The 16,492-nt window shown below is 41.2% G+C and overlaps 3 protein-coding genes across 3 annotated transcripts; all 3 read left to right on the forward strand.

Moving 5' to 3' along the window:
- Positions 1–1,163: 1,163 nt before the first annotated feature.
- Positions 1,164–5,313, forward strand: LOC308570525 (olfactory receptor 5F1-like; the record flags this gene model as incomplete). The annotated part of the gene is made up of 2 exons (XM_081165429.1): positions 1,164–1,525; positions 4,292–5,313. Exon 2 carries the CDS (start codon positions 4,366–4,368, stop codon positions 5,311–5,313), a length of 948 nt encoding a protein of 315 aa, XP_081021555.1. The 5' UTR covers positions 1,164–1,525; positions 4,292–4,365.
- A 1,016-nt stretch (positions 5,314–6,329) lies between these two features.
- LOC308571777 (olfactory receptor 5AP2-like) lies at positions 6,330–11,748 on the forward strand (the record flags this gene model as incomplete). Its single annotated transcript, XM_081167404.1, has 2 exons — positions 6,330–7,020; positions 11,552–11,748. The coding sequence occupies 2 exons, from the start codon at positions 6,330–6,332 to the stop codon at positions 11,746–11,748; spliced, it is 888 nt and encodes a 295-aa protein (XP_081023530.1).
- Positions 11,749–12,053: 305 nt separating this feature from the next.
- On the forward strand, positions 12,054–12,980 carry LOC308571630 (olfactory receptor 5F1-like; the record flags this gene model as incomplete). Its single annotated transcript, XM_081167266.1, has 1 exon — positions 12,054–12,980. The coding sequence occupies one exon, from the start codon at positions 12,054–12,056 to the stop codon at positions 12,978–12,980; it is 927 nt and encodes a 308-aa protein (XP_081023392.1).
- Positions 12,981–16,492: the final 3,512 nt, after the last annotated feature.

Here is a 16,492-nt window from a genome sequence, read left to right on the forward strand (position 1 = left end):
TTCTGGGTTAGTGGAGTCTGTAACCTGAAGTATCTGTAACCTGAAGCGTCTGTAACCCGAGGTACCACTGTACCTGAAATACTATCCAGAATAATAGACACTGCTAAATTATGCTTCAGTTGCCATTTCCTGGTGTGGAACCAGAGGGTTGGGGTCTGTTTTCTAAGCCCATGCAGCTCAGTTACATGACCCGACAAGCTGGCATAGGACACTATTTGAAAAGGTTGTTTTCCCCTCTGCCAACTTTTGGCAGAGCAGCAGCGACAACATCCCTGATGCTGAAAGGGGTTTAGCTCTGGTGTAACTTTATGCCAGCTTCATTACACTGACTTGCTTTATGCTAGTAAAACTGTTGGCTACTAATGCAGTGTTAAAATAATTTATTTTAATACAGTCATACCCTGGGATGAATACGCTTCGGGTTAGGCAAATTTGGGTTGCGCTCCGTGGTGACCCGGAAGTAATGGAGCGCGTTACTTCCGGGTTTCGCTGTGCACGCATGCGCAGACCATCAAAATGACATCATGCACATGTGCAGAAGCACCGAAATGTGACCCGCGCACGCGCAGACGCGCTGTCATTTCTTGCATTCCATTTGAGATGTGAACAGGGCTCTGGAACGGATCCTGTTCGCATCCCAAGGTACCACTGTATTTAATATCGGAATGTAAACTTTTAAGTTTATTTTAATGGTTTATTATTATATGGCTGTAAACTTATCCTGGGATCTTATGGTGAAGGGTGGATAATAAATCCATTAAATTCATAAGTGTAAACTGTGTTTTGATTTCTGGTAAAATAAAATAAAAATAGCCTTACAAGAATTTATAGTGAAGGGGCAAGAATCTGTGATCTCCAAATGTCATTGGACTCCAACTCCCATCAGCCCTAATGATCAGGAAAGCAACACGTGGTGGACCGCAGGTCCTTGTCAGGGCCTTCACTGTATGGCTACTCCTGGTAGTGTATCATAAAATCCATGTGACACCACTAAGTTTGGAGTTTCTCCAAAACTGTATGCCCCTCTCCTGTGCACAAGCTGTCACCAATACACAGAGATGGGATTGGGAGCCATTGAGCAAAATAACATCATAAGGCAGTGCTGATTTAAGTACATACTACTGTGATACCATGGGAGAAATCAGTGAGCAGCAGCCACACTTTTAAAGGAAGATGTAGTCCTCTTTGATTCACAGTATCCCCCGGGAGCAATTATTGACAAACTCGGCAGCCCCAAGTCTACTTTACTTCCAAGGCCACAAGCATTATTTATTATTATTTCTGGATCAACTTATTTCTCCCTCTCCCAAGAGGCAGTGCTAATGATCATCCATGTGCTCTCTTTTTCTTCATGCCCATTATACCTTGCAGCCCCAGAGGAAATAGTCTTGGTTTTAAAAAAGAAAAACAGCAAAAGGATGGCTGTAGTAGATATTCAATGAAGAGATGAAGGTTCTCAGATAATAGATAAAAGCCACCCCAGAACAACTGGGGCCTAGGGCAGGAAGAATTTTGACTTCTCAAGGTGATGAGAATTTTATTGTTATTCATGTTTTTAGACTGTATTTGATCCTGCTTTTACAATTAAGTGTTTTAAATTTGTTGTTAGCCACCCTAAGCCCAGTTTTCTGAACCGGGAATGGTGGGGTATAAATAAAAATTATTATTATTATTATTATTATTATTATTATTATTATTATTATTATGAGATAATTCCAGTGCCAAGAAAGAAGCACCCATTGGCAATGGCTGGTAACAGTAGTATCTCTTTTACATTCTGAAGCAGCATACATGGTAACAGGTAAGAAATGAGGCTCTTACCTGTTCAACTATGGCTCTTCTCATGTTTTCTGGACTGTGAAAACAGCTCAGTGGGCAGCTTCAGGGATTGTTCTGAGATGCAAAATGTGATCCTGATTAAGGTGTCTCTTTCTATTTTCACTCTTCTACAAATGCCACCTTTTGTTTTATTAATAAACATACTTCTTCTTTAACTAATGGCCAATATAACAGATGTTTTAATAGTTGGAGACAGACTTCTTGTAGTGTTTACAGTCCTTTGTGGGCAAAGGAAATAAAGGTCTACTCCAGAGATGGGAAACCTGTGGCCCTCTGGAGACTGCTGGACCACAACTCCCATCACCCTGACTAGGGCAGCAGATATAGGCTATAGCCTGAGTCCAGTGCCAGATTAAACCCTGTGGAGGTCCCTGGGCAGTCAAAATCTCAGGGGCCCCTCACAAATTATCTCCTATTATGTTTTTGATTTTACCAACCAACAATTTTAATAAACCAATTTCAAGATCAAATCAATATTATTTTGATCTGTTGTCGCTGAGCCCCTAACAGGCATGGCGCCCATAGGCCGGCACCTACTCTGCCTATTTGGTAATCCAGCACTGCCTGCACCATGAAAAGGAAAGGGAGAGGCAAGCTAACTAACCCTTCCTTCTTCTTAACTTCAGTGTTGTCACCAAGTAGACATACCCACCTGTCAGGGACTGGGCAGAGGAGGAATGGTGGAGACTGCCTCCCCTTCCTGACCCTTCCAGGGAGGAGGAAGAGAAAGACAGTATAGATTTACAACAGTGGTTTGCAGGAGGTCACAGCTCAGAGGCAGATGAGGGGGAAAGTTGGGAAATAATGGGAGAGGAGGAGGAGGCAGAAGGGGAACAGTGGCTGGCTGACACTGTGTCATTAGAAAGCATCCCGGACCATCCATCTGCCAGAACCCGGTGAGCCTTGAAAGTAAGAGAGCAAAGAGCTCAAAGACAGAAGGCACATAGCAACACCCGTAGAAGTGCCGAATGGTGAAGTGAGAGAGACGGGGGGTGGAGATTCACTCAGGACAATGCCATTATCCAAGAGGCTGGGTTCTATAGCCTCTCTCTGTGAATATTGAAATAAGAAAGGATGGTAAGAAACCTTTCCTTGTCTTTATAATTTCCTGGGCAACCAGCCGGGAGCCGCTGACAGCATCCGGACACCACACCACCCATTAACATTGGAGGGAGGGAGGTAGCATTGTGCTCTAAATAAAAGTTTTGGAGTTCATACCAGAATAGCTTATAGGTCTCATATGCACTTATCCAGGGAACTGCTCCTCTCCAGTCCTGTCCCCCTCCCCAAACCCTGTTCATGACAGCATATTCATGTAATTGTGGGAGTGTCTGGGTTCCTGGAGAGAGACATAGGGCATCTGTGTCAGAAATATGGAATGCCTTTTTGTTCTTGGTAATAACCAGTTGTGCATTTATAGAAGTGGGTAGGAACCATGCAGAACTTGTTCTGAACATTTTAGCTGCATACCAACCCATGACTAGGAATGAAACCTGCCTCTACAAGTGCCCTTTTAGCATCCTATGTAGCAGAGAAAGGGGAGTTGTTCAAATATGGCTTTCTGGCACTTAAGATTTTCTTAATAGCCTTGGAATCATGAATTGTTTATTGATTATTTTTTACATTTTAAATGTTTCCTTGTATTTCTTGTTTAAAGATTTGTAAATGTTTTAGGTTTGCTTTATAATGTGCATAGATTTCTAAAGTAATTTTACAGAATTATCCTGTAATCATGTTTCCTGATTTATTTAGCATTAATACTTTTTATCCTATGGGGAAACTGCATTTTAATGCTCCCATCAGTACATTGCCATAGGCATACCCATCAGTACATAGGCATACCCAGAATAGATCCATTAAGATCAAGGGACTGAAGTTACTTAATGTCATTGATTTCAAGTACTCTACTCTACATTGATACAGCAGTTTATTTTATTTTCCCATTGCTTCACTAACTATTAACTGCCACATTGTATTGGACATTTCATACAACATAACAGCCGCTTCTGGAAATATGGTGGAATATATTGCAGATTTAACACATATTTTCATGTTATTTGCAAACAGATTTTTTTCTGGAAGCAAATAACACCAGAATAGTATACAAAAATAGTGAAATAGTTCTAAGCACATGATCTGAGTTTTTAGAGAGCAAGTTCAATCACATCCTATCTTGATGAATTCACATGGTGAAAGCAAGTGAAGAAGGAAGTTTCACTTCACCAGAGGTGAGGGGGTGTGACCTAACTGAGTCTAAGAATACAATTCTATGGTCTTAGCCCATTCATGCATTAACTAGCCCTAAGCTAGCTAGTTATATTTGACTGCAGTTACCCACAGGATGCCTTCTGCCCTGGCCTAGACATTCTGTGAAATTACAATGACAACTGTAGGTGAACAATAAAAGCTTATTTGCAAACAACCTAACTGACTCACTGCTTCTTATTTACAGAACTACCAGCATTAACAGATCAAACTGCTGTGACCTCCCCTCCCACTTAGGAAGGCTCACTATCCTGACCAAAGATGGACTCCCTCAAATATATGGGAAGACAGAATACAACAAGTGTCACAGAGTTTATCCTCATGGGATTCTCTATTGATGTGAAGAATCAGATGCTTCTCTTTGCCTTAGGACTTTCAGCCTATCTATTGACTTTGTCGGGGAATCTGGCCATCATTGTATTAATTCGGGTGGACCAGAGCCTCCACACACCCATGTACTTCCTCCTGGGAAACCTCTCTTTTATTGAGATCTGCTACACTTCCACCACAGTCCCCAAGATGCTGTGGGATCTCTTGCTGGGAGACAAGAAAATCTCCTTTGTAGGATGTGCACTGCAGATGTATTTCTTTGTCACGTTGGGGGGCACAGAGTGTGTGCTCCTCTCAGCCATGGCATATGACCGCTATGCAGCTATCTGCCACCCATTGCACTACACTCTGCTCATGAGCCCACCAGTACGTAGGAGTCTGCTGGCAGTTTCATGGGCTGTTGGCAACTTCAATTCCATGGTCAACACAGCAATGGTCTTTTCCTTAAATTTCTGCCACTCCCATGAGATTGACCACTTCTTCTGTGACATACCTCCCCTTCTGCACATCTCTTGTTCTGACACATTTGTCAGCCAGCTCATAACCTTCACCATCTCTGGGTGTGTTATCATTATGCCATTCTGCCTGACCCTTCTCTCCTATGCCTTGATTGTCTCCTCGGTGCTCAAAATCCGCACAGCTCATGGTAGAATCAAGGCATTCTCCACCTGTGCTTCCCACCTCACTGTGGTGAGCATCTTCTTTGGTACTATCATTTACACCTACATACGGCCCTCCTCCACTCATTCTATGGAACAGGACCGCCTAGTTTCTGTGCTGTATGCCATCATCACACCCATGCTTAACCCCCTGATCTATAGCTTCAGGAACAAGGAAGTGCAGGGAGCACTTCAGAGAGCACTAGGGAAGAACAGATAATAGGTAAATTGAAAAGTTAAGATCCACCACAAAATTCATCAGATTAGTTTAAAAGACATTGGGTGATATATCTAAGTCAGGAGTGGCCAACATGGTGCTCTCCAGATATTGTTGGAGTACAAGTTTCATCTCTGGCTGTTGACCATGATGACTGTGGATTTTGGGAGTTGGATTCCAACAACACCATGATGACAACACTTTGACTACTCCAGTACCAAGTCCTACTGAAATCAAGGAACAAGATATTTTTATTAGATATGCCAAGTGTGACATGTAGAATAGTTAATAACATTCACAAATCAGAAGGTAGATCTAAAGATTCAACACAGTGTACAGAATTCCTTTTGCCATGAGCCTTATTGGACAAATTAGCCTAATGCTGCTGAAGTTATATGTACAGGATATCCAGCTATATATCTTCCAGTTGTTTCTACAACAACAAAGTTATCATGACAATACAGGCTGATGGATGGAAAATCCCAATGTCAATTTTGTGTTTCAGTGGTTAGCAAAAGGTCTGGTAAGATCCTCAGTGCTGATTGTACAGTATATTAAGCTGTCCTTAGAGGAAACCTTCCATGAGTAACTACTAATTCTGTCTGTAGAGATCAAGTAGTAGACATTCACACAATCCCCTAGGAACACCTCGCTGCATTATTTACTACACTTGGTGTAATGTAGTTTGCAGCTGCATCGTGGAGGAGGCAGAAGTAGACCAGCAAGCTACTGAAACTGGTTTGTGAGATTTAAGAAAATATTATCTTTATCAACATCTTTTTCTGGAATGAGATTATGGTGTCACGGGTCTCTCTGTGCTAAGTGCTTTAAGTACCTAACAATGTGCCTGCCGGCTACAATCAGTTCCATAATTCTCCAGAAGTTTATTTGGTGAAACCTAGAAAATTCTAAATTAACTTCTCAATGTTGTTTCTCACTAATAGTGTACATTTATGACATCTGTTGTTGTGCTTCAGGTACAAGGAGTCTTATAGCCCTATCATAAAAGATGGTCAAAGATGAGCAGAATGAAGGTGAACCACACGGTTGTCACAGAGTTCATCCTCCTGGGCTTATCCAGTGATCCAGCCCAACAGAAACTTCTTTTTTCCTTAGTAATTTTAATCTATCTGCTAACTTTAGTAGGAAATCTAGCCATCATGACTTTGATTTGTGTGGACCGGTGCCTCCAGACACCAATGTACTTCCTCCTTGGCAACATTTCATTCATTGAGATCTGCTACACCTCTTCCACTGTCCCAAAGATGCTCTGGGACCTCATGTCAGGAGACAGGACCATCTCCTTCAATGGCTGTGCTCTCCAGATGTATTTCTTTGTCACTTTAGGAGGCACAGAGTGTGTACTCCTCTCAGCCATGGCGTATGAACATTATGCAGCCATCTGCCACCCGTTGCGCTACACCGTGCTGATGAGCCAGCCAACCTGTAAAGGATTGCTAACAGTTTCATGGACTGTTGGCAACTTCAACTCTATCATCAACACAGCCTTGGTTTTCTCACTTGACTTCTGTAATTCAAACCAAATAAAGCACTTTTTCTGTGACATTCCTCCCCTTTTGCACCTCTCCTGCTCTGACACAAGACTGAGCAAGCTGGTGACCTTTACAGTCTCTGGATGTGGCATTACCATGTCCTTCTTCCTAACTCTACTCTCCTACATCTTCATAGTCTTCACTGTGCTCAAAATACGTACTTGTGGATCGAGGGCCCGACCCCGCTATGTGAAATAAATACACAAGGACACGTGATATAAGGTTAATGGGCAAGAAAAGCCCACAACTTTATTGATTACAGCAGTGAAAAGGTATTGGCTTAGGCATTGGATGACTATAGGTGGTGGGTTTATTCAACAGTAGGTGGAGCCTGTTGATGCTCATCCAACTATAGGCTCACCCCCTGATGTCACCGAGGGTCCTGCCATGGCCTCCCGCCAAGCAGGCATCGGACGGAATACACGACCGCCAGATTCCTTTAACGGAATAACCCACGGTAGATAGCATAGGCGATGGCCACACCTAGCCCTTGACACAGCACAACACATGAATCCAATGCCTAACCTACCCACCAATACCACAAAAGTTGTGACGATTGCTACGAGGTAGGCGAAAAAACCAGAAGGCCTAATGCCTAATGGAAAAATTCCTACCAGGCCCCCCAGACAACCAGGGCGACCAACCTAAGGTCCATAGCAAGGCCAAAAACCTATACCCTGAGCTAAATGGGAGTGGAGGGTGGGTGACTCGCTGAGGGACGACGGCGAATGAGGAGGAGGCGGAGCTGGCACCACAACATTAAGCTGCTACACACGCCCCCCGGAGGCACCTGGTTGGCTATCTCCAGTGGGCGTGGGCACCAGCCAGGTAAGGAGGGGAGGGGGCTAATGCCCCCTACCAGGGGTGGAGCTCGGTCTCCCGCCCACAACCACTCCCCTCTCTTCCAGGGAGGAGAGTCTATCTCGGGGTTGGATCAAAGCTTTCTCCACCTGTGCATCCCACCTCACTGTGGTGAGCATCTTCTACGGAACCATCATCTTCACTTATCTAACTCCATCCTCCAGCCATTCCAGTGAACGGGAGCAGCTGGTCTCTGTGCTCTATGCCATCATCACCCCTCTGCTGAACCCTCTAATCTACAGCTTCAGGAACAAGGATGTGCAAAGTGCTCTTCGTAGACTGTTTGGAACACACACATAGAGAAAATGGGCCTGGAATCTTGAACAATTCAGCAAAAGAAAATCAGTAACACAAGTTGAAAAATATTTGAAATGTTTTATCCATGTGAACGTTTACACATTTTGTTATATTTATTTGTCACCATTAATGCTCTTTTTTATTCCAATCAGTAACAAAAATAGATAACCCAACCCAGCAGAAGTGGGCAACCTACAGTTGTTTCTGGACTACAAATCCTATAGCCCTTTGATCATTCTATCTGGGATTGATGGAAGTTGGAGTCCAGTAACATCTGGAGGGTCGTAGGCTCCCCACCCCTGCAATACAGCCTTAAGGTCCAGGATCATTGTCCATGGAAACATGAGGCAGTTTTCCTTTTCTGTGTTTCATGGGTTCTCCCACTCCTCCAACAACACTCCCAACAAGTCCAACAACCTTCTCATTTTTGAGGAGGAAAACCAGATAATAGAGTGTTTGCATGTATAATCAGTGGCTTTGTGAAGTGGGAGTCAGCCCACCATCCTCTATGGTTGAAAAAGCTGGAGAGCTATTAGAATGTGGACAGGTTTGAACATTGGCTTTGGTATGTAGACCCAACAGAATCCACCCTGAACCACTAGATACAGGCATTGAAGAGTTGCTGGTTATCACCCTGAAATTGGAGTGGATGTTTCAGAAGAATTAAATGAGCTTCCCCTACCATCTCAAAAGGAAGGATTTTGCTGTAACTTTTCAATTTAGTCCTACAAATGAAGAGGTGCATCCAATGTTCATCATATGTGGAACTGAGCCTTTGGGCTTAATTGATTTCAATGGGTCTGTGCTGACTGAGACCTGGCTAGATATCCTCAAAGATTGTGGACAAGCTCTCAAAACACCAAGAAAATAATATATTCAGCTCTTGAGATGCTTATTTTTATGGGGCATTTGAATTGTGAATTCCTTTGTAGCAGCTAAAATTGTATTAGCTCGTGGATAGAAATCTTTTTCACCTACACTGATGAAATGGTGGTTGAAAGCATTAGATATTGGAGATTAGAAATTGATTAAATTTCTAATTTCTTTCAGAAATCTCTCTTGTTTATTACACACCTTAATGTACAGTGTACTAAAGAAATTTGTTTTGTTACATATTTTTCTATATATAATAAAAATGTAAGGCTGCCATCATTCACCCCTATTGGAGGATTTGTAGTACCTCTTCACAGTCCTGAATTTTCATGAAGGCAGAGTAGGATAGGGGAGCAAAAATGAAGGCAGATTGTACAACAGCAGTGGCTGTGGTACAGGAGCGAGAATGGAAAATCACTGAGAGGAGGGAAGTTGTGGTTTAAAACAGCAGAAGAATTTAAAGCAGGAATGTAGAGAACTTAGAGCAAAGTGTCAGTTTTAAGCAATGGCAGAGGTTTGAGTAAAGTACTATGGGATATTTGAGGGCTCCACATCCTTTATCTATCTCACATGAGGCAGCTGATAAATGGAAGAAGGAGAAGTTTGAGTACAGCAAGAAGGAAGGGACTCTGAAAGGGAAAAAGTAGCCATTTTAAATAATGGCAGAGGTTTGTGTGGAGTTTGCAGGGGATGACACTGAGAGGGGAAGTGATTGTTTAAAACAACATTTCAGTACAGTAAGAAGGGTGTTTGGAAAGGCTCAGTTGTTTTCACTTTTTGGTGTTATCATCTGTGTTATACTTCTCATTGTTAAAAACTGTTATGTTTGGAGTTTTTCTTTAAAAAAAATACAACCTCTCAATGTCCCTTCATCTCTCCTTTATTCATACCTTTTGCAATTGTTTAAAACCACAATTTTCTTCTCAGTGTCCTCCACCCAAACTTCTGCCATGGCAATAAATGGCAAGAGAGAGAAAGCATTGTTGCTACTCCACTTGCATTACAGCATTCCAATTCCGCTTTATAAAAACAATTCCGCTTTTTAAAAACAAAAACAATTTAGGGACAAAAAGTATAAAAATACATGGCATGACATATTTGCTCTTCAAACATATCATTAAGGATTTCTGAACTGGTCATAAACCACATTTTTGTATGTTTCTATTAGAATTTTGGAATGCTTTAAATTAAGATTAGGAAATGTAAAAACACAAAATTGTCTCATGGCCTTTCCGATAGATATCCACTGTACTTATTCTCTCAGCTCTTTGAGCTGCTCCCACTTGAGAATATTTTAATGACTCAAGTAGATTCTTTACATTCCTCAATGGGACTAATTTCAACAGCCCCACGGTGAAATAATCTGAAGTTAGCATAACACAAGCATCTTACTGTGCAGTTGTCAACAAGAAGAGATGCTGGACAGCAAATAAAAAGGCACCCAAAATGAAATGTTGATTCATTTACTGTATGTCTTCAGAATTGACATCTTAGCAATGGAATGAGGTTTGTTTCTCTTTCTCTTTTAACTCTCACAATTGGACTTCCTTCCCCTGCTTCATATGATTTTAGACAGACCCTCCCCCCACTGAAAGGGATGGATCTGGTCCCTTCATGTCTAGTTTGAGCCTGAAGAGTTTATGGCTAGGGTCCAACAGGGTTATTTAGGCATGTTCAAGAACTTGGGCACACTAAAGGAAATGCTGGCTTCTCCTCCCCCTCCCCCTTTGAACAGTAGATTCACTGCTTTATCCCAATATGTGCTTGGTGTGTAGTAAGGGCTCCTGGGATGCTCATGAAACTGGAATGAGTGTGGATTAACTTGATCTGAGATGCTGTAGCTTTCAAATATGTGTAGGAGTTGCCACTGCCATAATTTGAAGTACATCAGTGTAACTGGTAAATCAAGAATATTTCAACACATGGAATAGTAGGCTCATTAATAACTCAATATAGTGTTGAGTGAATCCCTGATAACTGTAAAATAACATGGATTTTAACAATAATGGCTGGCTTGTGTAGCTGCAAAGTCCTTTGCTTTCATTCAGTAGCAGTTGTTAGACCAAAGACAAACTAACAAAGGGGTCATTGGAGGAATTTATATGATATATGGGAAAATAGAATTCAGAAGGGATAACCAATATATCAATACACATTTGTTCTATTTAATCCAAACATAGAGAGGTAGTGCTGAGGCAAATGGTCTGCTTCTTTTTAAATCTTGGTCTCAACTGGTCAGTCAGGATAGACCAGGAGTTGGAGGCCATGACATGGTAGAAGAGAGGGAAGGAACAAGAGGAGACTAGGAGAAGCAGAGCTGGTAGCCATTGCAATGGAGGGAAAGTAAGAAGACCGAGAAAAAGCTGGAGAAGGTCTGAGGCCAATTACCTCAGTGGTGACTTACAGGGAGAAGGGATAAATGCATAGTGCTAGGCTGGATGTAACAGTACAGCAAATAAACAAAACAGGATGAGATCTAATGATAGCAAAAGTCTGAAGCTCAAAGAGTAAGGGCTCACCAGGAGGTCTCTGACACTAAATTTTTGAATCCATAGGTCTTCTCAGTTGGAAGGAGGGAAGTGTCCTTTTGTGTTATACACACACTAACCCTGATTTAACTCCAGTAGCACAGTAGTTTGTCTCCACATAATTGACAGGTATAGAGGAAATGAACTTAATCAGAGAGATTTGGCTTCCTATTTCCTTCTTTCAGAACCTCATAGATCAACACATAATGATGGAACACAAAGATAGAGAGACTCAGGTGCAAGACAACACAATGCCTGGAGAACAAATTGTTCACATGACACAAACAATTAAGCCACGCCACTTGTTACAGGACAAGGATGTTTGAGAAGTTGTTATCCATTCTGCTTTGGAGGGAAATATATCTAGCCCCCACAATCAATCACTCAGCATGATTGAAAACCATCCATGGAGTCTTCCCAATAGCCATTTTTATGAAGTGCAATCAGTGCTACCTAACATTTTACCAGTAGCTGTGTCAGACTTTAAAGTCCCATTAAAAAGTTGTCAATACTTAACCCCTCTTATTATGTCGTCCCTCCCCCCACTCTCCTGAATGTGCAGCTCTTTGTACAGTGAAGGAAGCCCTCTGAGGAGTCCTGATGCCTTCTGGAGATAGAAATCCATGGCAAAATGGAAAGGAAAAACCAAACCACTCTGAAAGAATTCATCTTTTTGGGACTGTCAGATGACCCTAAACTCCAGAGCCTTCTCTTTGCTATTGGACTGATGATCTACGTAATCACCTTAACAGGGAATCTAACCATCATTATTTTAATACAGGCTGACCAGCACCTCCACACGCCTATGTACTTCTTGCTGAGCAACCTGTCATTTACAGAAATCTGCTACATCACCACCACCGTGCCAAAGATGTTGTGGGACCTTCTGTCCAAGGACAAGACCATCTCCTTTGCAGGCTGTGTGATCCAGATGTATTTTTTTCTAACCACAGCTGCCACGGAAGGCGCCCTCCTTTCTGTCATGGCATATGATCGCTATGCCGCCATCTGCCACCCACTGCGCTACACTTTGCTCATGAGCCAGCCGATCCTCAGGTGGCTTTTGGCTGCTTCATGGACCATTGGAAATATCAATGCCATTGTCAACACATCTTTTATATTCTCCCTGGACTTCTGTGGCTCCAATCAGATTGTGCATTTCTTTTGTGACATCCCACCTCTCCTGCACCTCTCCTGCTCGGATACCTCCCTTGCTGAGTTGGTGACTTTCATAATCTCCGGAAGCATAATGATAACAACAGTCTCCTTGATTGTACTCTCCTACATCCTCATTGTCTCAGCTGTACTCAAAATTCATTCAGCACAGGGTAGGATCAAGACATTCTCAACCTGTGCTTCCCATCTTACTGTGGTGAGCATCTTCTACAGCACAGCCATCTTCACCTACATGTCTCCTTCCTCCAGCCGCTCCATGGAACAGGAGCGCGTGATCTCTGTGTTATACACCATCATCACTCCTTTTCTGAATCCCCTCATCTACAGCTTCAGAAACAGGGAAATGCAAGTTGCATTTCTGAATGTTCTTGGAAAGAAATAACACATTGCATTCTGGAAGTTCAGATTTTTCTCTCCACAGACAAGTTGGGGATTGTGCTAAATTGTGAAACATCAAATAATCAGTTAATAAAGAAGATTTTTCATCTATTATTTAGCTTACTTTCCAAAGAAAAAATGCTAAATTCTCCTGAACCACTATACAGTAGTGACTATAATATTAGTAACACCCCAAACCTGAGATCTGCAGATATTGTTAAATATTCAAAGAATGAGTGAAGACAGAGGGAGAGGAGCAATATTATATTCCTGTACTTCCATAACTCTTACCAAAGTGTCAACCATTCCTTGCTGTGGCTAGCAAGGGAAAGATGAAAAAATAAAAACTCAGCCAATAAATAACAAACTCCATCTTAGAGTTATCTTACTAAGGTCTGGGGAGTAGGGGAGTAGACAGCTAAGATCACTATCAGGGCCTATGTGTAACTTAAACATGTGATTTCACATCGCATGCATCTATCTATATCTATATCATCCATATCTATATCTATATCTATCTATATCCAGAAAGGGTGGAGTAAATTTTCTTTTCCTTTTTTTAATTCTTTTTTTCAGATTTTAAAATTTACAAACAATTATCAAACAACAAACACAGAAAAAGAATTCCAAAGAATCTCCTGGGTTTCCCTCCTCCCTTTTGTGGGTCCTTAGATTAACCTTTCCTCCCTCATCTTGCCTATTAATCCAAATCTATTAAATCTCCATTATAACCAAAATTCAACATTAAAGTATAAGTGGTACTCCAATCCTACTAATAATTTGAACTGTTTACAATGGTTTTTAAGGTAAATTACATATTTTCCCCCATTCCTTATTAAAAATTTGGTCTTCCTGAATTTTGATTCTTCCAGTCATTTTTGCCATTTTGGCATAGTCCATCAACTTAATCTGCCATTCTTCTCTGGTAGGGTCTTCTTTCCATCTCTGGGCTAGTAACGTCCGAGCAGCAATGGTCGCATACATAAATAGTCTTTTCTGATCCTAGAATTCCTAAAAGAAAAGTTTCGGGTTTTTTAGAAAAAGTTATTTTAAACATTTTTTTCAGTTCATTATATATCATCTCCTAGAATTCTTTTACTACTTTACATGTTACTTTACAAGGGTGAAGTAAATTTCCCCCTTGTGGCCTTAGCAGAACTTTGAAAGAGCAGCATTCAGAGGAGCAACAAGCAAGTTCATATTAGGCATAGAAACTTGTGACCATGGGTGTCTGCAATATTTTTCAAGTAGGGAGCAAGTTCTTCCAATTTTCAAATGATGCTCCCATCCCAAGTACCATTCCATGCTGCCTTCAACTCCCTTCACCTTAATATTTTGCATCTGAGTGACCCACTCTAAACATAAATCCCAAACATGGTGCATTACAAGTGATTTAATCCCCCCCCCCTATTTTGCTATCATAGTGACTCTTATTTTAATTTTAATTTTTGCCCACCTGAGCCTTCCTGATAGGATATAGATAATTAATTTAAAAATCAATAACCACAATCCAAGACAAATGTGACAAAGGCTGTTGATCTCAGTGGGCTTAAACATGCTTAACTCTGCTTTGGACTGTGGCCACTGAAAAAATAATGGGTTGCGTCCAGACTAAGGGTCCCTCCAGACTGGTCTTTTATTGCAGGTGTATTCTGCAACATATTCTTAACACAATAATTGTGCATTAGTGGTAGAGCTATTCTGCTTTAGTTGGTTCTGCAATGCTCCCCCAGTACTACCATATTAAGATTAGTTAGGCTGTCTCTTTATGATGATATTTCAGTTGCCTAGAATAAATGGATATGAAGTGCAATAAATACTAGGTGGGATTATATGGTAGACATGAGGATCTACAACTTATGTTAAAAGGAGGTCCATGCTGCAGAAATATGTATAAATGAATAGAATCTATCTAACAGGCTTGGTCATTCATTTCTTTAATTCAAATTGTTTTTTACTCTATACCACTAGATAAGAATATTCAGACTTAGGGTCAATCACATCCAACCACATGCATTTTATTAATTTGATTTTCTTATAGGTAATAAGATACATTTACATTTATGTAACTAGTTTTTCTCCAGTCATTAGTTTTGGGTTTAGTCAATCAGCTAGCTACAAATCCACCTAACAGTTATGAGAATGTGGCACTTCAAGTCACCACCTTTGTAGAATGTGGTCAAAGCAAGGAGCTGTGTAAAACTGAGCTTTAGAAGGGAAAAGTTGAAACAATATTTTATGCATTATTTTGGATGCCTAAAGGGGTTTACAAATATTATTCTTTTCCTTCACAATAAACCCCATTTTACAGCTGCTACAAATTAGAATTGCTCAAGGTCACAGTATGGGCCCTTGACAGTGATGGGTTTGAACCCAAGTCAAAGTCCAACATCCTAACCCTATCCACTTCACTGTATCAGATCCAAAATAGCAGCTTGGGGTGTGTGTCTGCTATTGTTGTTCTTTCCCCCCCAGAAAGTTGGGAGATACCTATGTTTAATGAGTCTCAAGTGGGTTTCTCCCATAGGGCCATGATGCCAGTGTACAAGTTTCCTGATCTCCCAACTTTAATTGGAATTGCTTCTGTAAACTAAATGAGGGTACTAACATACCAGGATGACTGCTAAATAAAATACATAGCACATTAGGTGCATATAGTCCTACATTTCACAGGATATATATTTGCTCAGGTTGCTTTCAATTTAATGTCCATTTAGCTTCACCAATTACAAGCCTGAGTGAGCATGTCATGGGAAGATGGCTGAAGAGAGATTGCAACCAGTGACTTCCAATTATTATTGAAGTTAAACAGAGGGAGACTGGTTCTTCTGTAAAAGTTATGTGATCCATCTACATCATTTAGCACAGCAGCTGACCTGACTGATTGACTGAAATTTCCCCGGCATTGACAAAAAGATGGGATCCATTTCAGGGATAAAAAAATCAGCTTTCCCATATTTTGGCAAAGCATGTAACTACAGAAACACAGCATCTGCCTTTGACCTGGGACTCACCATAATGAAGGAAAAGTGTAAGTAGAATAGGAAATGCTACCATGGACACTCAATATGGCTTTGGGGAGAATCCTTTGGAAGGCAAAAGGGGCATTGCAGAATTAAGACTTTAATGAGTGAGGATTATGATATGGTGAGGGGAAAACATGACTGTAATGGGTATGAGTGTTGTGAAAATATGTTAAAAGAACGAATAAAAATAAGGATGAACTATTAAAGCTAAAGAATAACCACAAATTTATTATGATCACAAAGTATAAGGTTATCAGGGGCTACTAGTTGTGATTGCTATGATCTAGCTCCAGCGTCAGAGGCTTTTTTTTAAGCTGAAACGCACCGGAACTCAGTTCTAGTACTTCTCAGGCAGGTGCCATTGCCACTATAAGAGAACAAAGGAGGCATTCATGGTGAGCTCTGGCACCTCTTTTTCTAGAAAAAATAGCACTGAGTATGCCTCTGGATACCAGTTGCTAGGGTTCACAAGTGGGGAGAGCAATGTTGC

The sequence above is a fragment of the Podarcis bocagei genome (assembly GCF_964188305.1).
Source record: "Podarcis bocagei genome assembly, chromosome: 13".
NCBI lineage: Eukaryota > Metazoa > Chordata > Lepidosauria > Squamata > Lacertidae > Podarcis > Podarcis bocagei.